This window comes from Cannabis sativa, chromosome 1, assembly GCF_029168945.1.
Source record: "Cannabis sativa cultivar Pink pepper isolate KNU-18-1 chromosome 1, ASM2916894v1, whole genome shotgun sequence".
Classification (NCBI taxonomy): Eukaryota; Viridiplantae; Streptophyta; class Magnoliopsida; order Rosales; family Cannabaceae; genus Cannabis; species Cannabis sativa.
In genome coordinates this window covers 4,980,136-5,003,612 of record NC_083601.1, presented here as the reverse complement: position 1 = coordinate 5,003,612, position 23,477 = coordinate 4,980,136, and the positions used below count along the sequence as shown (strand labels likewise).

The following is a 23,477-nucleotide window of genomic DNA, read 5'->3' as shown; positions in this document are numbered from 1 at the left end:
GAATGAATCAGAGTTACCAACAAAAAAAATAAAATAAGCTACCCAGTATAAACTAAATTAAATGAACAACAAAGAAACTAGCAATGCAATAAACAAACAAAAAAAAAAAGTGAAGGCACCTGCCCCTCAAACTCTTAAAACATTCTCTGAGGAGCTGGATATGTAGGCATGATCTGTGATGCCAATATTGCTTGAACTGCTTATTGGGAGTCACTTTGAAAGATGATCTCTAAGCACCACAAGTCCACAACCATGTTGTATTTTTATTCTCAAAGTCAACAACTGAAATTTTGAAAAAATTAAATATATATATATACATAAATCTGTTAGTAAATATCTATGAAAGAAAATAATTGTCGATATAATCATTAAGGCACTCACATTGAACAATAAATTTATAAACTACAATAATTTATCACAAAATGAAAATTCTTGGCTGTTATGCTAAGACTTTCAAAAATATTGTCTCTATACCAAGAAAGGGTATTCCTTTTTATAATGTACTAATTTTCGAGTAATATTGCCATGAATTAAACTTACCCTGCAACACTCTTTCATGCAAGAGATGCTGTCTTGACATCTCCATTGGCAAGAACTACCTGGAACAAAATGGCCTAGCATTAAAAATTTGGGTATCACAACGAAACAGCTACTCAACATTAAGCTTTAATTAAATGAAAATTAATATATAAAATCAAATCTAACTACCTTAAGACTAATGACATTGTCAAGCATTGTTCCATACCTACAAGATTAAAAAAATTCATTAAACTCACTCACTATTTAATAGCATCAAAAATGTGTCCTGGCATCTTGTTCCATACCGACACTAATTGATTTTTTGCTTCAGTTATGAAACGAAGCGAAAAAAAATTAAACCATTGCACCATCACCACCATATTACTAAGAATTATGCAATTAACATATATACAGATTTAAACCACCGTACTGCCATTCAAACCCATAATACACAGATTTATACCTGAGTTCATCAACTTTTAACAAGACCATAAACTATAGAGTGGATGTGCTTCTCTCATAAAATAACTATACATACCAGAGCATTACTTCATAATATCAACAAAATGCATGCATAAAAGAACATATATTATAAATGGATATGGGTTCTCAAGAAGTTTCAGCAAAGAAATTAAAAATAAAAAATAAACTATTTATTGTTAAGACAAATTAAACAAAGAAAAAGAAAATATATCCAAAACTAATTTATAAACAATGAAGACAATCTTTTTTAGACTTTGTAATTATAGTAGGTGATGATACAGCTAGTATCAACTTCCTTAACAGCTCAGAAAACACATTTGTTATGCTGAAATTTTCATTACTCTCTTTGTCTACTTCACTATAAAGTTGCTGAAGTTGTTTTCCAGCATGTAAAATTGCTTAAATAACTGCAATGAACTACAAAATTCAATAACTAAACAATTCTCACAAATTAATTGATATCAGGTGCCCTTCCTAAATTTTTGAAAACTAAAGCAAGATACAAGCCTTACCCGGTGCCTAAGAAGCCTTGAACCAAATATAGTAAAAGTGTGATCCATGGACTGCAACAAAGAGCCCAATTCGGACCAATCATTGTTGTTCTGCAAAATCTGAAAGGGAAAGGAATTAAAGGATGAAAGCTAAATATAAGACATCAAGTTAAGTGTTAAATAATTGATTAACATAATTTGTTTTAGATCCCAGGATTGTATAAGTTGTGAATGAGAGAAGATAATATGCATTATTATTTGAAACAATTTACTGTAAACCAAAGACAATTTTAAAGCATACCACTAGAGGCTGCAGTTAGTAGGTAGGAAGATTGCCGATATTAGCAATTCACAGTCCAAACCATCATCATGTGGAAACTTCAAAATAGAAACAATGTTTATAACATAACTAATAAAAGAGCATATACCTCCAACTGTTGAATTGCATTGGCAGATAGGGTCATCTCGAAGTTGTTGGATAAGGGCCTAAAAGAAACCCCTTGAGAAAATAACCTTTCAAAACTAAATTGTTTTAGATAACGAATAGTCAAGGGTAATGCTTGGATGACCAAATCTGTCATGTTCATGTTCCCCTTTAAACATTATAACAAAAGATAGCAAATGGAATAAAAATAAAGTTTAATAGTAACTAATATATTTGAACAAAAAAAAGACCATGACAAATTTTTAAGGCAAATAATTAAGATTTTGTAATTTCTTACACATGACAAAGAGCTATAAATGTAGTTTCATAATAATTTATAAGGATTAAACATTCAAGAGATATAATTAACTAGTGAAAGATCTGTAAAAGAGAAATTATAAAGAAAATAATAGACTTAAAAAACATAAAATTAGAGATTGTTCATGAAAATGTAAAGAATTTCTTGCCTCATTCGCTGAAATGACAGTCTCCCTTTTTTGTCACTTCTGTTTTTTGGTTTCAATCATCTAGTGGATTACAATCATCCATTTTTTCATATAAAGTGATAACTTCAGCTAGTGCACCATCATTCATGAAGCAATCTCATGAGATACGCTCTAGACGAACATTTAAAGAAGGTCTAGCATAACACAGAAATAACTACACGAACATATAATTATTCTTTGACTCAACCTTAGTTAATAAAAGATCACATAAACACAATAAAAAATGTCTAGACAAGGCATATAGTTCAATGATATGTTCCATAAAGACCATAAGACTATTAAGTTAATTACATACTATTAATAGGCTATAAGTTATCTCATCTCAATCTTATATAGTCATCTATTAATCTCATATAGCCATCTATTAATCTCATATATATAGTCATCTATTAATCTCATGAAGACCATAAGACTATTAAGTTAATTACATACTATTAATAGGCTATAAGTTATTCTCATAACTTTGAGACCTATCAGATTTATACTCCACAAATCTGTACAAGGAAATTTACAATCACAATGGTTAGTTTTGTATAATGAATATTTATTGAACAACTAAAATGCAGCCCAATATAATATAATATTAGAGGAAATTTAGCTGATAATATGTAAGATTTGAGTAAACTAACCTTACAAACTTAGCCACCTTAGAGTTCATAACTGATAACTTTACAAAAGATTGCAGCCCTGCAAAAGGGTCAATTTGAAATTTAAGATTAATATGTAAGAAAAGTGAAAACAGAACATGTAAGTATATGCAAAAACTCATATAACACAAGATCAAGCATCTTTAAATTGATTTGTATGACCATTGTCATAGTCAACGTGTGAAAGTCTTGTTTAGAAGCTGATTTAATTTTTAATTTATTCCAACCACTTTCCTCTACACCTAATTAAATTAATCCACAAAATGAATTTTTAACCATATCATGGATCACTTAGTACTACCTACCTAGCTACCTTGCTAGTTTTTTTCTACGGTCAAATTATTAATTAATATCAAATTAATTCATCAATACTGACCAAAAAAACCAAAAATAAATATTAAAGACATTGTGATACAAGAGTGAAGCTTAGTGTTACAGTTTGGGAAATAAATGAGTAGAGATTGCAAAACAAAGTTCGGGGAACTACTTACCCATGCCAAAGCTTGAGATTGGGAGCAATGGCGATGTTGATGGTGACGACGATGATGAGAAATTGAAGAGCGACCGGGTGAAGAGAGATAGATCAGAGAAACGAGACTTATGCTTTCATCAAATTAGAAATTGAAATTATTTGTCAAAACATTATTAGATATATAACAAAATTGTTGTAGTGGGCGTGCGAAATCTAAGGGCCAAGAGACGGAGGACACGGGCTGGGTGCGAAATCGACCCTAGACAGCCAAAGAATATGGTGCGAAATGGCTGTGAGAAAATGAACCTCTTTGGTTCGTTTAGGGTTCGAATGGGGTTGGAGTCTCCGAATAGAGATAAGAGTTGGGGTTGGGCCACCGTCGCCGTTGTGTGTGAAGCAGAGGTTATGGTTGGGTGGGTTGAGTCTGTCGGGGTGAGGATAGGTGCAGAGGGTGAGCTGAGCTGATGAAGTTGTGAGAGAAAGCTGAGACAGAGTTTAATTTGGGGAAGAAGACGAGAGAGAGTGCTAACTGTGCCATAGAAGGCTCATTAAGGTAGTTAATGAGGGAATTGAAAATACAGAGGGAAAATTTAGAGTTTACCGCCAACAATAAAATTTTTAGTAAATGAATATTGTGTATCAGTTTGTTTTTAATAATGAATAATTATATTTTTTAAAAAGAAATAATTATATTATTTGTTATCTTTATATATTAGTTAATATTTTAATAAAAATATTTTCATATTATATTTTCATTATATTAATAATATTAATAAGAGTGTTGTGATTTAATGCCAAGATTAATTAAAATTAAATATTGAAAATAAATTCAACTTAAAAATTATAATTCAATTTAAATTATTTTGCAACAAAATTTTAGTAGCAAAATTAATGTACTTAACTATTTGTTATGATATTTTGTTAGTAAAATTAATTTTTTTAATTATATATTTGCTACTAATTCAATAACTATATACATATTTTATTTTAAAAAATATAATTTATAATAATCGTACATTTTTTTAAGGATTAAATTTGTAGTTGATATATTCAATATAGTAATAAGTAATCTTATGTTTTAAGGTAACTTAATGATTACTTGGTACATATAAATTATTAACACTTGTAAAAATAAATTATTTTAAGACTAGTATATTAGTTGTAAAAGATCATTAGTTTTTAATGACTAACTATTTCGTCACAAATTTTAAAATTTTTAGTGACTAAATAATTTTAGTCACCAAAAATTATTAGTCTCGCTACTATTATAATTTGGCGCCAAAGACTAAAATAGTAAGTTTTAGTGACTATAAATACTATTTTAGTCACTAAAAATAACAAACAGTGACTAAAAAATTGGTCATTAATTTTTTTGGTTCTAATTAAACATTGTCTCATGACTAAAAATATTTACGACTAAATATTAGTCGCAAAATCTAACTATTAGTGACTAAGTTAGTTTAGTCACAAAAAATCTAGTCGCTGAAAACTTATTTTCTTGTAGTGTGATTTCCTTCGAGCTTGGCTAAACAGAGATGGCTAAGTGAAATATCATTTATAAGTGGCTAAGTGTTTTAAGGATAGAATACATTGAAGGGTGTAACGGTAAATTAATCCCTATACAATGTAAATCATCTATAGAGGATCATTGATTATTGGGATTATAACAATGGATAACTAATAGCGTATCTATATCGTGGAAAATATAGAGCGTTCTATATAACTGAGAGTGCAATTTCAAGTTCTATGGTGGATGCAACAAGGAATTAATAAGTCAGTGAATTTACTTGGTAAATTCTAGAACTGCTTATTGGAAGCTCAGATATAAAGGCCCATGGTCCCCATACTAGTTGAGACAATACTTGTAAGACTCAGTTAATTGATTTTGATTAATCAATTATAATTCTAGAATTAGACTATGTCTAGTTTATGAATTTTCACTAAGCAAGGGCTTGATTGTGAAGAAAGAGTTTCTAGGGTTAATTTGTTAATTAAGAGACTTTGATAAGTCCAATTAATAAATATATTAAATGACAATATTATTTAATAATTAATTTTTAGTTATTAAATAATTAGATTTGGCATTTAAGTGGTTATATTGAAAAATTGGCGTTTTTGAGAAAATAAGATGGAAAAATGAGAAAATGACAAAATTGCAAAGTGGGGCCCAATATCCAACCCATGGTCGGCCACTCTAATAGCAATTTACCATTTATTTTTTTCATTATTTTAATGCTAATTAAATCTAACATAACCCTAGGTGGTTTCCTATAAATAAGTAGTGATGACTTAATTAAGGGAAAAGATGATGCATCTCATTCCTTCAGTAAAAATTTCAAAGCCTCCTTCACTACCCTAGCCGAAACCATCTTTCTCTCTTTCCCTCTTCAAAACCGAAGCCACATAGTGAAAAGAGTGAGTGCCCACACACACTTTGCGCTCATACTTTGCGCTCTACGTACATGATCAAATAAATAAGTTTTTCTCATATCTACTTGATATATATAGGGTTGGCCCTAGGCATAGGCCAGCTAGGCCCGTGCCTAGGGCCCACACCTTTCGGGGGCCCAAGATAAAAAAAAATTATTAGGCTTTTATTTAAGTAAAAATTAAGTAAATTGTAAACAACAAATATTCATACCTTAGTTGGTTAAGGTGTATGGCATATTATACAATGTCATGGGTTCGAATCCCATAAAACTATTTTTCAAAAAAATATATATTGCTAATTATCAATAAATTAGCAATTTATTACTAATTTGAACAATGATCATTTTCTTCCCTTATAATAATCATTTTCTTCATATATTGTTACATCATAAATAGGATCATTAGAAAAATGATCCGAGTGATAACCGTCACTCGTGGACTCATCCATCGCCTCTGGATTTGGACCAGGCTTCTAAGAATACCGTTTCCTCTTACTTTTCTTACCCTTAAAGAGACTTCTTAGCATTTTATTCAATGCTCCCCTTAGTTCTTTTAGTGTTCTTTTTTTCTTTTCTTCTGTTGGTTTTTGTACATCGTTAAAATTAAAATGAGGATCATGTGATGATGAAAACTTCATATTTTGCGTTCTACGTACATGATCAAATAAATAAGCTTTTCTCATATCTACTTGATATATACACAGGATCGGGCCTAGGAAGAGACAGGCTAGGCCCGTGCCTAGGGCCCACACCTTTCGGGAGCCCAAAATAAAAATAAAAATTTAGGCTTTTATTTAATTAAAATTAAGTGTATTATAAACAACAAATATTCATAGCTTAGTTGGTTAAGGTGTATGGCATATTATACAATGTCATGGGTCTGAATCCTATAACACCCTTTTTCAAAAAAAATTATATATTTTGAAGGGCCCAAAAATCAAATTTGCCTTAGGGCCCATAAATTTTCAGGGCCGGCCATGCTCCCTTTATGTATTACAATGTATAGAACTAAAAAATATAAATTAACCAATTAAATTATCAATAAATTACTAATTTGAACAAAATTACATAAAAAAAAAAAAAAAAAAAAAAACTAAGACTATTAAGAAAATTTTAAAAAACAGCTAAAAAATACTTTATATTATAACAAAATTTTATTTACACGTTCAGTACCAAAATAATTTTCTTCGATCTTGGTTATTTAAATCACCATCTTGGTTGTCTAGATCGCCAACTGGGAATGAAAATTCCTTAGGAGTAAATTCAAAATTATGATAATCATTTTCTTCATATATTGCTACATTATAAATAGGATCATTAGAAAAATGATCCGAGTGATAACCGTCCCTCGTGGACTCATCCACCGCCTCAGGATTTGGATCAGGCTTCTCAGAATGTTGTTTCCTCTTACTTTTTTTTTACCCTTAAAGAGACTTCTTAGCATTTTGTTCACTGCTTCCCTTAGTTCTATTAGTGTTCCTTTTTTCCTTTCTTCTGTTGGTTTTTGTACATCGTTAAAATTAAAATGAGGATCATGAGGTGATGAAAACCTCATACTTTGTGTTCTACGTACATGATCAAATAAATAAGTTTTTCCCATATCTACTTGATATATATACAGGGTCGGCCCTAGGCATAGGTGGGCTAGGCCCGTGCTTAGGGCCCACACCTTTCGGGGGCCCAAATTAAAAAATAAAAAATTATTAGGCTTTTATTTAAGTAAAATTAAGTGTATTGTAAACAACAAATATTCATAGCTTAGTTGGTTAAGGTGTATGACATATTATACAATGTCATAGGTTCGAATCCCAAAACACTCTTTTTCAAAAAAAAAATTATATATTTTGAAGGGTCCCAAAATAAAATTTTCCTTAGGCCCATAAATTCTCAGGGCCGGCCCTGATTATTCAAATGGTGGTTTGGCTTGTATTTTGGCTGTGGATGGGTTTTTGGGGTGGTCGGAGAATGGATGGGTTGCTGTGCAATAATGCACAGAGGGAGAGGTGCGATAATGAACAGAGGGAGAGGGTGGGAGATGCAGCTGAGAGGGAGATGTGGCTGTGCGATAATTTTAGGTTTCAAAATTAGGTTTTTTTTTTATTTTGAATTTAATTATGTCTTATATTTATTTATTTCAAAATTTATTTTTTTCTTAATTTTAAATTATTTTTCAAATAATTATTTATGTTGAGCAATAAATTTGTGTCACGTGTACACTGTGTACACATAGACATTTTAACATAGCACTTAACACCTAAAAATGGACGGAAATGTTAAACTGCTAACAGAACACGAGTTTTGGGGGTTTTACCACCAAAATTTTAGAATGGGGGTTAGTTACAATAAACTAAGCACTTATGGAGGTTATGCCGCAAATTACTCTTTCTTTTAACATTCCAAATCCCAAACAATTAGCAAAAAAAAAGCTGCAAACCATATTCAAAATCTTGGTGCTTCTTCTCTCGTTCAGATTTGGGGAAAGGGATTGAATAGCTCCAACAACAAGAATCAGATCTGGTTTGACCTTTGTTCCCTCTTTTTTCTACTCTGGCTACGAACCAAATAGCTCCAATGATTTGGTCTCTCAATGGTGTTCTTCCACCTGGTTTTATTCATGGCGTAAAGGAAACAAAAAGTGAATAATAGGAACAAGAAAACTAAATATGCTCATGGCTATTTAGGGAGGGAGTGATGGAGGGTTTTGGTAAAAGAGAAGGGGAATGGTAAAAGAGAAGGGGAATCACTGCCAAGAATGAGGCCAAGTTTAGAGTGGGTTTTGGGTCTTCGGGTTTGATGGAGGATAGCTACGGGGAGGGTTTGCAGTGGGTTTTGGGTCTTCGAGTTTGATGGAGGATAGCCACGGGGAGGACCGACAGCAGAAGATGGCCGCTGCGTAGGGAGAGATGGAATGACTCAGAGTTGGCGCCTGCGTGTTGTGGGGCTTCGGAGTCGGTGGAGGAGGTCGAAGGAGGAGGCGTCGGGATAGATGAAGAAGAAGAAAGAAAAGAAAAATAAAAAGAAAAAAATATGAAAATATTATGAGGAAAGAAAAGAAAAAGAAAAAATATAATTGTTTTTTTTAATGGTTTATTTTTTAATTTTAAAAAAATAATAATTACATAGATCAATAAAATTGTGCATCGTGTATACTGTGTACACGTAGACATTCTAACATGACACTTAACACCCACAAATGGATAGAAATGTTAAATTGCTAACAGAACACGAGTTTTGGGGGTTTTACCACTAAAATTTTAGAATTGGAGGTTAGTTGCAATAAACTAAGCACTTATGGAGGTTATACTGACTCAAGAAAATATTAATTTACTAAAATCCTAATAAAATAGATAAATAGCTAAAAAGTGATTATAGAGGATGCCACTTCATTTCATTTGTGTTTTCCTTTATATTAATATATAGATTGTACAAAAAAAAGAGGTTCATATTGTTGGGCCCCGCTCTTCCACCTTGTCGGGCCGCTACCTTATCTTGACTCCCACATTAGTATGATATTGTCCGCTTTGGGCCTAAGCCCTCACGGTTTCATTTTTGGGCACCTTCCCAGAAGGCCTCATACTAATGGAGTAGTGTCCATCTTTATATACCCATGATTCTTCCTATTCCTAGCCAATGTGGGACTTTGGTTGCATTCCCAACAATCCTCCCCTCAAACATAGGACCACATACTCGTGGCCTCCCCTCCAGCGAAACTACCTTATGCCGCCACTATCACCAAGGGAACTCGCCGCCTGACCATCACCTTTGTCAGGAAGACTTTCGACACAGGTCCTAACATCGATCTCTCCATCTTGTACCGTCGTAATCATCAACGAGACACGCCACCTGACTACCTCCATATCAGATAGACTTTCGATACAAGGCACCATATAGATCTTCAATCGCGAGGTCATCACATTGAGGGTATCTTTCAGAAATCGCAAATGCATCACACTATCCTAGCGCTTGAACCTTTGGCTCTGATACCACTTGTTGGGCCCTGCTCTTCCACCTTGTCGGGCCGTTACCTCACCTTGACTCCTACATTAGTATGATATTGTCCGCTTTAGGCCTAAGCCCTCACGGTTTTATTTTTGGGCACCTTCCCAAAAGGCCTCATACTAATGGAGTAGTGTCCATCCTTATATACCCATAATTCTTCCCATTCCTAGCCAATGCGGGACTTTGGTTGCATTCCCAACGTACTCTATAAACTACAACCTATGGGCTTTATATGAAAGGGAAAAAAAATAACATTATCTATATACGAACACAGTTTCACTCGATAAAATTTGAAAGATAAGAACACAATATATCAATTTAATATACATTTAAGTCGAAAGAAATAATAATAAATTTAAAATTTATAAAAAAAAATAATAAAAAAAGTTATTAAATTCTTTGTATATTACATTGATGTGATTAAAGTTGTACATTTGGATCAGATTTTTTCGCACGCTACAAAATTAGTACGAGAACAAGTGCACGATATGAAAGAATATGAGATTGGACCCAGTGTGGTATGAATAAATATAGGTACAAGCACGACACGAATAATATAGGCTGGGAAATTTAATTTTTTATGCTTACATGTGTTTAAAATTTTTCCCCTAAACTCATAATAACTAATATTTGTAGGATATGACAATTTTTATGATATCCCTAAAATACCCACCATTTACATCACCCCCATTTACACAATCGGACCTCCCTCATTGGACCCCATATCAGACACAATCAGACCCATCAATCTCCCCCATCGGACCCCCCATCGGACTTACGTCTCCTACCTCGCAAACTTACAGATTCATTAACCTCATCGGACCTTGCCCGGATCACAGATTTGAGATTCTAAAAAACGAAACACGGACTCACCTTTGACATTGTGCCCGATCTGGTTGGGGGTGCATCGTGGGTCAGTGGGGGTCTACGGGGTAGTTTGCCGTGTGTTGGGATGTTGAAAGGGCTGGTTGAACGTATCGAGAGAGAGAGAGAGAGAGAGAGAGAGAGAGAGAGAGAGAGAGAGAGAGAGAGAGAGAGAGAGAGAGAGAGAGAGAGAACAGAGGTGTAGAGAGAAAAGTGGGATTTGAAAAATAAGAGGAGTATTTTTGGGTTTAATGTAAAGTGGACCTATTTTTAAAATTTTGAAATGTATAAGTTTAGGAAATTAATTTCCTCCATTAGTATGTATAAATAATCAAATTTCTATATAGGCTTAAGCACGACATGACATAAAAAGAACGAAAGCACTATACAAAAATACGAATTTCTTAGCATAGAAGCACGACACGTAAGCTCGACATAAAACACTAATTTAAATCCATAAAATAATTTTTTATTTAGGCATCCATCTACTCTTTTATATAAAAGTGCTTTATTTAAATGTATTTTGTTATTAATTCATCTACTTTTTCATATAAAAATATGACACGAACATAATTTTTCTTATCGAAATTATGTTAAATTTTTTTTTTTTGGCTAAATAAGATTATGTTAAATATTATGTACAACTTTATGTGAAAATTTAGTAATGGACCACAAGTGATATTAATTTAATTATTAAACATGTAATTGTAGTTTTTTTTTTTTTTTTTTTTTTGTGATTTTGAAGTTAATTTTAACTGAAATAATCTATTTGTGCTTTAAAATATAACTAATTTAAAAAGTAAAAAAAAAATGGCAATTTATTATACACCTGTGTAGGCCCATTTGATAAATATGAATTGGTCATTTCATATAAAACAAGCTAGCCCGTTTAAGTCTGATACATGTCTGATCCAAGAATAATTTGTGTTTATAGGCGAGGCTAGACTTACTTTAAAAATATGGATTAAGCTCTGTATTTTGGTAATTAAAATTACATAAAAAATATAAATATTGTCCACATAAATAAAGTGTCAATTTATATTTTTTATACAATAATTTCTATATTTTTATATATATTTATATTATTATGTGTTTATAAAATTAAATTTTAATTTATTGTGTAAATTAAAATGTATTTTTATTTATTTTAATATAAGATTTTTTAATTTAATTTTTTTTATAACCTGTATATTATAATTATTTAATTTATTATATATAAATTTAATGAAAATATTATTATTTTTAATTAATTTAAATAAAGAATTATTAAAAAAATATTTATTTTAATAAAAATTAATATAATAATAAAAAAATATATTTTTAATAATTTTTTACACTGTGTGACACCAAATAATTGGTGAATATATTGGAGATGCTCTCAGACAATGAAGTAAGAATTATTCTATTATATCCAAAGAGGAGAGACTTATTCTATTCTATCCAAATCAAAGATCAAATCAACGCACAAATCTTCGATTAAGATTCTGGCAAGATTACGATTTATTCTACTATATCCATATCGTTACAATCTAATTACTTCCATTAACAGAATCTTAGATCTTTAGCAATGCTTACAAAGAAAAACTATAGTTATATGTACTCGAAAAAAAAAAAAAAACATAGCTATTCGAATTTCAAGAAATTCACAATTTTGTCTTAACATCACGTTGATCGATCGTAACTCATTTTCCAATCTTTCCCCTGAGCTTGACGCCAAGAACCCTTTCCATCTTCGCCAACACGGCCTGGTTCGGCACAGCTTTACCATTCTCATATTCCTGTACCACCTGAGGACGCTCGTTGATTTGCTTGGCCAAGTCACCCTGGCTCAAATTCTTCGCCATCCGCGCTTTCTGAATCGCTAGCCTCACCTCGGGTGCCACCCGATTCAGAGCTGCAGGCTCGGTCCCTTCTTCGAGCTTCCTCACGTTGACGACTGGTGCGGCGGTGGCCTTCTTGTTGGCTCCGGCATCAAACTTCTTGATTGTCTGAACAGCGGCGCCTGATCGGAGTGCACGGTTCACGGCCTTCGGGTCTCGTAGATCCTGAGCCTTCGGCTTAGACTTGTGGAGAACAACTGGCTCCCAATCCTGAGTTAGGACTCCGGGATTTCTGCTCGGCATCTTTACTGGGCTTGTGAGAGATGGGAAAGAAAGCTTCTTTTCCTTTTTTGGGTTGAAAGAGACGAAGTTTTCTTGCAATTTACAGAGATAAAGCTAGAGAAAGGTTGAGAGTGATTGAAGAAGAGGAAGGAAATGAAAGGGGTTTATATAGCGGACGGGGAATCTGGAAGGTTCTTCAGTCTCAACTCTCTCTCGAACCTTCTCTATAATTCTCTGTTTGGGGGTTACGAAAGAAAAAGGCGCGTAAAACTATCAGTCGAATCATAGTAACGTGGCCATTTTTGATTGGCTATTTTATTTTATTTTTTCTAGAGGAAAATAAATTGGTCGCCAAGTTTTATTCTTGGATCCCAAGCTTCTTCTACTAAGAAAATAAGAGTTTATATATATACTAGAACAAGGCACGTATAGTTAGGTGCTCTATAATTTAATTGAGAAAGATTCAATAAATAATCATATAATTGAAAATAGTTTAAAAACTAATTTTAATTAGTGTGTGGGATTATTTAAAAATCAATAGTGAAAAGTCAAATTTAAAATTTGCAGAAAGAGAAGAGGAGAATGGAGATTAGCTTGGAATATATTTAAAAAATAATAATGCTACACACTTACTACGGACACTTAACTCGAGCCGGTAATAATAAAATTATAAAGAATAGGGGTAGCAGGCATATAACTGGACATATGAAAGAAAGAATATAAAAAACAAGAAATATGATAGCTTCCAAATAATATTATAACAAAGCAATGTTCTCTAAATTTATCTTAATATCATTCTTTTCTTGAAGCCTCTCATCAATCTCATAGCACTTCATGATAGATTCAACAAAATATATGTGTTTATGTATATTTGGATTCAACAAAATATATGTGTTTATGTATATTTGTTTTGAGCAAATCAGTAAACATATATTTTCAACAAATTAACCCGGTAAACTCAAGATCCACATATATATAGCTAAGTATTCAAATACAATTGTAAAATCTAAACTTAAAACAAAATCAAATGGACAATTCATGCTCAACTAAAGCTATATATATACTGTTATAACTACATCAATCCAAATATTCTTACTTGGTATAACCGAATTATAAAAATTAAAAAGTATATAATTTGAGATATATAGACTAAAATCATCCAAATAAACAAATAAATTAGTTACACATAGAATTATAAATGATACTTTTTTTAGAGTGTGTTTGAAGCTTATGTGAAATTTTTTGGATCTCTTCACTACTATTTTTAATGTCTATTTTTTTTTTTGTATAAATATATATATAGGCAGCCGATTTTGTGCCCATATGTGCAAAACACGGATTGCAATCTGTGTACGGCAGGTAGGTCCCACGTTAGAATAGTTTTAATTTTTAATTATTTAATTAAGTTGGCAACCGGTTATTCTAGGTTTGGTAACCGGTTGTACATTTGTATTTTTAATTAAAAAATAAAAAGGTACAATTTAATTACTGTTCACGTCAGTTAAAGTAAGAAAAAGTACAACAGCTTTACTGTTCGTGGCAGTTAATTGTACAAATATACTGTAGGCAGTGGGTCCATGTTGTCGGAGTGGGGTTATTTTGGTATTTTACATCATGTATGTAATTTTGGAATTGTAGTTGAGTACAAAATATCACGTACCGAGTACATTAATTGTTTATGCATGCTGTTTAGTAAAATTAGTGTACAAAATATCACGTACCGAGTACAAAATATCATGTACAGAGTACATTCATTTTTGTTTCGTAGTACATTGTTAAGAATAATTTGTTATAAATTATGAAATTATGTGTTGGTATATATTGAGTTTTACGTTGGTGTATTATTTTTATTTTTATTATTGTGTATAAAAAAAATTAATTACTATGGAAATTTTGACCTTATAAGATTGAATTTTCTTGGGTAAAATAATTTATTTGTTCATTAATTATAAATTTGAGATTTGTTGAGATAAATAGCTTAAACACGACAAACATAACATGAAGTATATAAATGTAGAGTTTTTGAAGCAATAACTAGAGTCATAAACCTTAAAACATCAACGGTTAAAAATAGCTAGTTATATATATGAATGACCATAGTATGATTCTTGTGTGGAGGAAGGCGGTTCAGGGAAATACGCGTTGGAGTGTTCATTGAATGAGTCAGTTGTTGGTTGATTGTGTGCTGACTGTTGCCCCTGAGATCCAGTATTCTGTTGACGGTTTGGGCACCGCCGATAATCATGGCCTGATGAGCGACAAATGCGACAATGTCTTGAGTTTCTTGGGATCTGCTCCCCGTTCGGTCCTTCCCTTGGATTTCCCGTACCCTTTGTTCTCACAACTTCAGGGTCTTTAATAATGTTGGGGTTGTTACGATATCTTCCAGGTTGTGGTGTCTGTCCTTCTGGATTGGAACTCATCTCAAATTCTTCCTTGAACATTAGAGTTAGCCGTTCAATCTCTTCCTTTGCACGCGTGTACGAATCCTCTGTTTTTGCTGCATAGAAAGTGAAGTTATAAGTTAATGAGCTGAGAGATCCAAACCTAGCCATCTCATAAATGTGCTGTTGTTCTTGTGCCGGGGGGTTAAAATGTAGGTGAAGATTTGTCTTCGCGGATTTACTCCATCGCTTCATGAGAAGAGTATTAGGTATTCTTCTGATGTTTAATCTTTTCATTGTAGCCCATAAATGTCTACAAGGGTACCCCTGACTTTCATATAGCATGCAGCTACAGTGTAGTGCTCGTTGGCTTCACAGTAATGAACTCGGTATCGGACTTCCGGATGCTGAAACTTTCCAATGGTGTATATCTGCCACTCTCCTTCTTGCTCCTGACTTATGACAAAATAATTATTCTCTAAATCAAGCTGCTCAGCAACCTTGTGGTACATAGTTCTTGTGTAGAATTCAGCACATTGGTTGTAGTACGTGTTCAAGCATGTAGGATTAGGTGGGTGAGGTCGAGTGCATCTGCTTTTGAAGTCGTTTGCAGTCTCGTTGTGTCTAAGCTTTGAGACTGTCATATCTATGGTTGTTACAAATTCACGCAAGCAATAATTATTCTCTAAAAAAATTTTTAGGGCTGAGTTGATCGATTCGCAACGTTGTGTGGTTCTCATTCCTGCAACGAATAAATAAGTTTCTGCCCACTGTTTTCTTGTGTCGAATGTTGTTTGGCACCATTCATTATCTGTTAGTTGTTGGGTTTCGACGACGTCTAACCATCTTGCTTCAAAATCCTCCTCCTCGTAGTAGTTGTACATTAGATCTTTAAATCTTTTCAAGAAGATCGGATCTTTAACCTTTTTGGAAGCATTTGTATTGAGATGCCAAGCACATAGACGGTGTGTAACATCAGGCATGTGTTCCATGATGGCCTGTTTCATGGCCACATCTTGGTCAGTAACTACAACATTTGGCTTCTTATCTCCATGGCATTCGAGAAATTTTTGAAGTAGCCAACGATAGGAAGGAAGCTTCTCGTGGAGGAGGAGAGCGAACCCGAAGATGCATGTGTTGATATGGTGGTTTACGCCAATGAGAACAGTGAGAGGCTTATTGTACTCATTTGTCATGTAGGTGGTATCAAACCCTAGTACATCCCGAAAAGCCACATAGTCGACACGTGAGTTTCCATCTGCCCAAAATAAGTTAGCCAATCGATTCTCCTCGTCCACCTGATATACAACGAAGAAATTTGGATCCCTCTCTACGAGACAATCAAGAAATCCCAACGCTCCTTCTGAGTGCGTCTCTATCTTTTCTTCTCGCTTGGCACCAGCAACCCTGTTGTATACATCTCGAAGTTGACATGGCATTCTCTCGTAACCTCCACTTTGCAAAGCAACATGAGACATTATGTTGGCAGTTTTAATTCCAACGGAGTTCATCGACCTAACTTGGGCAAGCAAGCCATCGGACACTACTCGGTATGATCTCAAAAATTGTACCTCACTTGATGAAGCGAGGTCGTGATTGTGTATTGTGCTGAACTCTTTGCATTTCCAAGTGTTAGACGGTTGTGTGAGTAAAATACGTAATGCTGCCTGACATCCGGTTCTAGTGACATCATGAGGTCTCTTTTTTCTTTGTCTTTCCGTTATTGTGATTCTTTTGTAACCCTCAGAACAACAAACCCACCTGCGCATTACGATGACTCCGTGAGAACGTCGTACATCATCTTTTCTTGTGCCGAAACCCATCCGTTTCGCGTACATTTCGTAGAATGCTTCCCATTTTCCCAGTTTGTCGAGACTCTTGCCTAGGACGTCACATATTTGGATCTCATTCACTAGTTTTGTGATGTTTAGCTCTGCTGTTATGCTTTCCCATTCGTAGGTTTGTTCCTCATTCATGTTCTCTGCTTGAGACTCGGCCTCCATATTGTATCTGTTTGAATTAACAAATTAAATGATAAAGTTAATAGGTAAGGAATGGTTTTCGAGAAAGATAAAAAAAAAAAGGACTTACTGATAAGTAACCAATTGTTCCTTCGACGTTAATGTACTGGAGTGGAGTTACAGTGTTTGATTGTTATTGATATCCAAGAATTAGAGATGAAGAGTAAGGGAAAGATAGTGGTGAGTCGAGTGAAATTAGATTTTATGAGATTGAATGCCTCAGATTGTAGAGTAATATGGGTTGGTGATCACATTTAAGTGTGTTGGGCTGATATTAATGGGCCTTTGAAATATTGGAAACTCTATTCCACTGTCTTCGTACTTTTGAACAGTGAAATAGTACAATTACATTTACTTTTGAATAAATTAATTGGAAAATAAGGTTATTGTATGATTTTTGGGTTTAGAAATTTTGTTGAGTTGTATGGGTTGGTGGTAACATTTAAAATTGTTGGGCTTATATGAATGAGCCTTTACCAACCTTTTTTAATGAATTAAACCACTTCGTACGCCAGGAAAAAAGTAATAGTACATTTTTTTATTTGTGGAAAATAAAGATTGAAAAGTAAGGATGTTTTTTTTTTGGTTGAAGTGATGACATTTTTTAGTAGAATGGGTAGTTTGTCCCATTTATATATGTTGGGCATTTCTATATGTTGGGCTGATATTAATGGGCCCTTCACCTACATCTTCTTATGAATTAAACCATCGTTGTACGTTAGAACAGTACCGTAGTACATTAGGTTTTTTGGGAAAACGGGATTGATGAATAATGTTGACATTTGACCATACTACGTACGCCTACACATGTATTTAATTGTGTAATTCAGAAATTTAACCACCCCTCTTTTGACACATCAGATGTGCCCAATGGAGTACATCCCAATAGAGTACAGCTAACTAAAAAACGTACTATAGGGTTATTCTCCACGACTTATATAACACACTTGAGACGTTTTCCAATCCAGCATCAAGTTTATAGAGAAATTAACTTGTAATTTAGTTATTAGCATTACATATATCAAGTATGAGTTCAGGTCCACACTGGGTTATTTTCAATGGACCAAATGAAGGTATCTATAGTAGGTACGAAGATGCTGTAAGCAAAAACACTACTTCTGATGCGTCCATAAAAATAATTCGTTATGAATCTTTCATAGAAGCTTTGTCTGCTTTATGTCTACATGGAGAAACGGGACAATGCTTCACTGGGCAGCAAGTTAGAGAACTTTGCTGTGTTAATGAGTTTCCCTGCATGTGGGATTCTGATGATGATAATGATGAAGAGGCTATCCTTAATTCTGTTTGCTCACTGTTTGATGAGGGTGAATGCTCTGGTGCAAATAAATCACCCGACCAGGACAATGTGAAAGATTCGACTGACAAAGGTGAGGACCGAAATGGAGATGATATAGAAGTTGGAGACAAAGGAGGAGTGGATACTTCTCCCAAAAACAGTAAATGATGCACTGTGTTAGTGTCCAAGTTATGTTATTTTATATTTTCAAGCTATAATGTTGTACGATCAGTATTTGTTATGAAATCTGTACTTTGGTTTATTTTGGAGTATTAATGTCACTTTCCTCATTAATTAATTGTCGAATTAAAAGTGAAGTGAATCATTGTGAAATCACAACTGCAAACAGAAAGCAAAAAAAACTTAAAATAATATAGTAGAGTTACAAACAACTACATCTATAATGGAGGTAAGTGCTTCAATTTCATTAAATGGCCTAACAAAAAGTTGATTCAACGACCATATGAGATGAGTTGTAACAAAAGTACAGTATATATGTATAAAAAATACCAAGATTGAAACCGAACGGATGTTCAATCAAGTTTTATAACTTGAGGGAACTTTCGTTGAGACGGAGGGCTATTGTCTCTGAACGGGGACTTTGGTCGTGAAGGACTTTCTCTTGGAGTAGTGTATGGTGATTCTTGTTTTACATGAAGTGGGTAGTGGGGTATGGACACCTCGGTGTAGTCGAGAATGTCATCCATGATACCCTCTAATTTTTCTCTTGAAGTGTTGGCTTCTTGCATGGCGTGGGCTGAATGGTACAAGTGTTCCGCCAGTTTGTATGACTCCTGCTTGGCCTCCGTGGCTCGTAAATGAGCCTTCCTTATAAGTTTTTCGTGTTCGTGGAGAACAGACTCGAGCCTTGCACAGTTAGGACATCCTGACATGGAGGCTGAACGGAGTCTTGGACTCCGTGACGGTGTACCTACGGGTCTTGTGGAAGAAAAAGGATGCGGTGGGGATTTTGGAGGACTTGTTTCAAAAGGATTGAAGTTTTGGTAAGGGTCCATTTGATTTAGGAAATAGTAAAACGGGGTTTCGAAAAAATGCTTAGTTTGTATAACCTAACCTTTACTTATATAGTGGTTTGGTGGGTTGATGTACACGTGATTGGGTTCATGTAATAATAATGGATTTTTTTTTCCCAATTAAACCATTTAATAGTTAATAAATTTTGACAATGGTAATATCCACTTACGACAATCTCAAAAATCCCAATTTACCCATTTAGTTAACCAATTTTAATAGAAGGAGAAGGTCAATCAAATCCAAACAAAATCTAAGTAATATCGGGAAAGTACTATGTGATGTGACATTTTTCTAATTAAAAAAAAATACGTACGGTTTTATGATTTAAATAATAATTTCCAGAATTAAAGTAAAAATAAAAATGTCACATCACCATCTTGAAATAATAAGTACATGGTTTAAATGGTGAAATAAAAATGTGATATGACATCCACTCATTTCAGTAGTCAATAATTTATTAAAATTTGACATCATAATCGTTGTTGGGACCACTATCATAGTTAATTAACTTAGTTTTGTTAATTTTGTTGGGTAATACTATCATAGGGACTACTATCGTATTAAAGCTGACCTAATTCAGTTGTCCAAATTTTAATAACAAAAATGTGATATTAGTATATTAGAGCCCAACAAATATTAAATCTCCTTAAGTAATATACGTAGATTTCGTGTTTGCATATAGTATCTTAATTAACTCAAATCAGGGAATCCCATGAGATCTGCATGTACTGAGTTTGATTTGACGTTACACTGTGACATCTCTGACGTACGTTATTTAAAGTATAGGAAATATTTCATTTAACGTCAGTGAGTACACTGTGGGACGTAGACAGAAAATTAAATATTGATAAGACAACAATTGGTTTTTTTAGTGAGTATGTAGAAATTAAAATTAGAGGAAATAGTCCATACTTGGTTAAGAAGATTACAATATTTGGACAATTTTTAAATAATTCCCAACAATATAAGAACGTGGACTATTAAGAATGGGTAGTAGTCCAAATTTAGTACAACTCCTAAATAAGAAATGGTTTAAACTGTATTAAAATAAGTATTTTACGAATAAATATGTCCGAAATTATAGTTTACATTTGACAAAAAATTCTAATTATCTCATTAAATTCAAATATTGAGTAAACATAATTGCACCATACTGTATTTACGATGTCAAGTACTGTGCACATATATTGATGTACGTTATTTTCAAACTTGAACTTATTGAGATATGGGAGATCCAGCTTCTGCCGTACATTGAAATACGTCCCAAATATATTTGCTAATTAATTTGTGGGAACCACATTACAATTTTTCACATCTTGATTACAATAAAGTATTCAACATTACGAATTTCCAATATTAAAAGTGAACACCCAACTACCATTACCATGAAGATGTTATGAATCCGTGTTGGTAAAATTAATATTAACTATTTACATTTAAAACCTGATTTGACTAGACTGTACAACCTATCAATGAAGATGACTTTGTCAATGCATTGGAAAAAGGCATGTGAAAAACCCAACCAAATGGTGATGTGAGTTCAAATTTCAAATGAAATAATATTTAAAAATAATAATTAATGATTTCGAAGGTATTACTAATTACTTGATAGTTATATGTCATTATTTTACTAATTTTTACCATTAATCCGTATAATGTCACATCAGTAGGGTGTACGATGTACTTTGAAAACCCTAGCTGATCCACTTATTTTATTATGGAATTATTTTTTAAAATCTGACATTGCAAGTGTTGTTCATAACTTATTGGAAATAGTGAAACTCAATGGCACATATTCGGTCAACATAGTTCCATTCCAAATAAAATTTAAGTTTACAGTTACAAAGACATACACAATAGAACAGAATTTGTACATAACATAGTTCTATCCCAAAATAAATTTAATTACGATGTTTTTTACACTGAAAATATAGGTTGTATTGAGATATACTATAATATCGGTACTGTTATCACATGATGCTTTATATGACTCATGACTTTAGTTTTCCACCCCGCGTGTCGATTTTGGTCCAGTGTTTGGCGCACCGACGGTAGTGTCAAATATGATAACACTCATCCCTCGATGGCCTTGTGGACTGCGGGAGGTTGGGTGAGGTTCGGTAGGATGGCATATTTGGCGGCGTCTCAATTAGTTCCGTGCAGCCTAATCCACCCATCCGAACCCTTCGTCCACATTACCTGAATATACATGTAGTACGTACATAAAATTTCTAAGAATCAATTTGTAATAATATACTATTGAAATAAATAGACAAAAATAGTTGAGTTATTACCCAGAATTGTTATGAGATGATTGATTGAATTGCTGAAATTTCCTTGATGCACCTACAACACACGGTTGTAGTGCATACCAATCCTTCTGTTTACACATCTTCACTTCGGTGCAACAACAATACATAATTTATTTTTTCATATATTATCCCTACACATATGTCTACAGGAAGGGAGTGAGTTCTCTAGGAAAGAGAACAATACTAAATTGAGGTGTGAAGGAGTAAGGACAGGTAGAGGGGTATATATAGTACTTGGGGATGTGATTGTGCTGTGTAGTCTTTTGAAAAATTAAAAAAAAAATTAATACAAACTGGTACGGCTAAAGATGGGGTGATATGACACCAATATAAACCTGATTTTGTCAATGCATTGAAAACCGTTAGTTCAACATACCCAACAAACTAATAAATTTTCCTTGAAAGACGTAAATTGAACCAACCTATTGACCGGTTTTGTTATGGTTTGGTTCAGTTTGTACGTGTAAGAAATTAGTACAATTTGTGAGAAAAATAATTGTTATTAGTTTGTATTAGAATACTAATTTCCAATAATCAGTTGACATGTGTACGATGTATTACCTTCTTTAATAAAATAAAAAATATTTATTTAAATATACAAACCTTTGAAGTCAATATGAATGAAAATAATGTTTTAATTTAAATATACATTTTGAATTTTGACTGGGTTAATATCAATGAAACTTAATTTTTGTCTTATGTTAATAAAAACTCCTACAGTACATATGATGTGACATATAACTATGTAAAACTCAGCCAAGTACGTTTTTATAATAAAATAATAATTTCAACACTTAAAGTAAACAACAAATCCTTGAAAACCCTAAAAAACGATTTTAAATAAATGAGGAAGACCTTTTTTGTATTTTAAAATAATAAACATTTTAATAATATTTTCCCATCACTCCATATACAGTCAAATCAGTAGGTTGTACTATACACTTGAATAACCTAAAATAAAAATTACGTAGAAATCTGTCAAAACTATAATTAAATTATTCAACTAATTCTGTTCGTAATAAATTTACAGAATTTATTAAGAAGAAAATCAAGTAATATAGTACTATTTATTTTTTTGATCTAAGTCAAATATTGTATGTATATTTTGTAGTACAGTTTTCTTAAAAAAAATTATTTTAATAATTAATTAATATCTCATTGATTGGGACAAGATACCGTAAAATACGGTTGTTTAATTTTTGGTATTGTTTATTAGTGGATTTAATATAAACCAGTTAACCATGTACATCTTCAGATTGAGCGTCAAATAAAAATAAAAGACAAATTATGCAACCAATTAATTATCATAATTATTTTAGTACGTAAATTGATTAATTATCATTATTATTTGATACTGTAAACATACATTGTATTGAGATGAATTTGTACATATACTATAACATCGGGACTCTTATTACATGAGGAAGCAATTTGACCTAAGACTGTAAAAAACGCTGACATTTGCCTCCCGCATATCTTTTCTTCAAGGGTC

The 23,477-nt window shown here is 32.9% G+C and overlaps 2 protein-coding genes and 1 long non-coding RNA gene across 3 annotated transcripts; all 3 read right to left on the bottom strand.

Annotated features, from left to right (window-relative positions):
• Nucleotides 1-4,111, bottom strand: LOC133030311 (uncharacterized). The gene is made up of 6 exons (XR_009684161.1): nt 3,562-4,111; nt 1,795-3,110; nt 1,515-1,613; nt 709-745; nt 541-599; nt 1-282 (listed from the first exon to the last, which is right to left on the bottom strand). It is a non-coding gene; the product is annotated as an uncharacterized LOC133030311 (long non-coding RNA).
• Nucleotides 4,112-12,305: 8,194 nt separating this feature from the next.
• On the bottom strand, nt 12,306-13,342 carry LOC115707742 (multiprotein-bridging factor 1c). Its single transcript, XM_030635783.2, has one exon. It carries the CDS (start codon nt 12,955-12,957, stop codon nt 12,517-12,519), a length of 441 nt encoding a protein of 146 aa, XP_030491643.2. The 5' UTR covers nt 12,958-13,342; the 3' UTR covers nt 12,306-12,516.
• A 2,271-nt stretch (nt 13,343-15,613) lies between these two features.
• Nucleotides 15,614-17,323, bottom strand: LOC133031989 (protein FAR1-RELATED SEQUENCE 5-like). Its single transcript, XM_061105929.1, has one exon. The coding sequence runs from the start codon at nt 17,321-17,323 to the stop codon at nt 15,614-15,616; it is 1,710 nt and encodes a 569-aa protein (XP_060961912.1).
• Nucleotides 17,324-23,477: the final 6,154 nt, after the last annotated feature.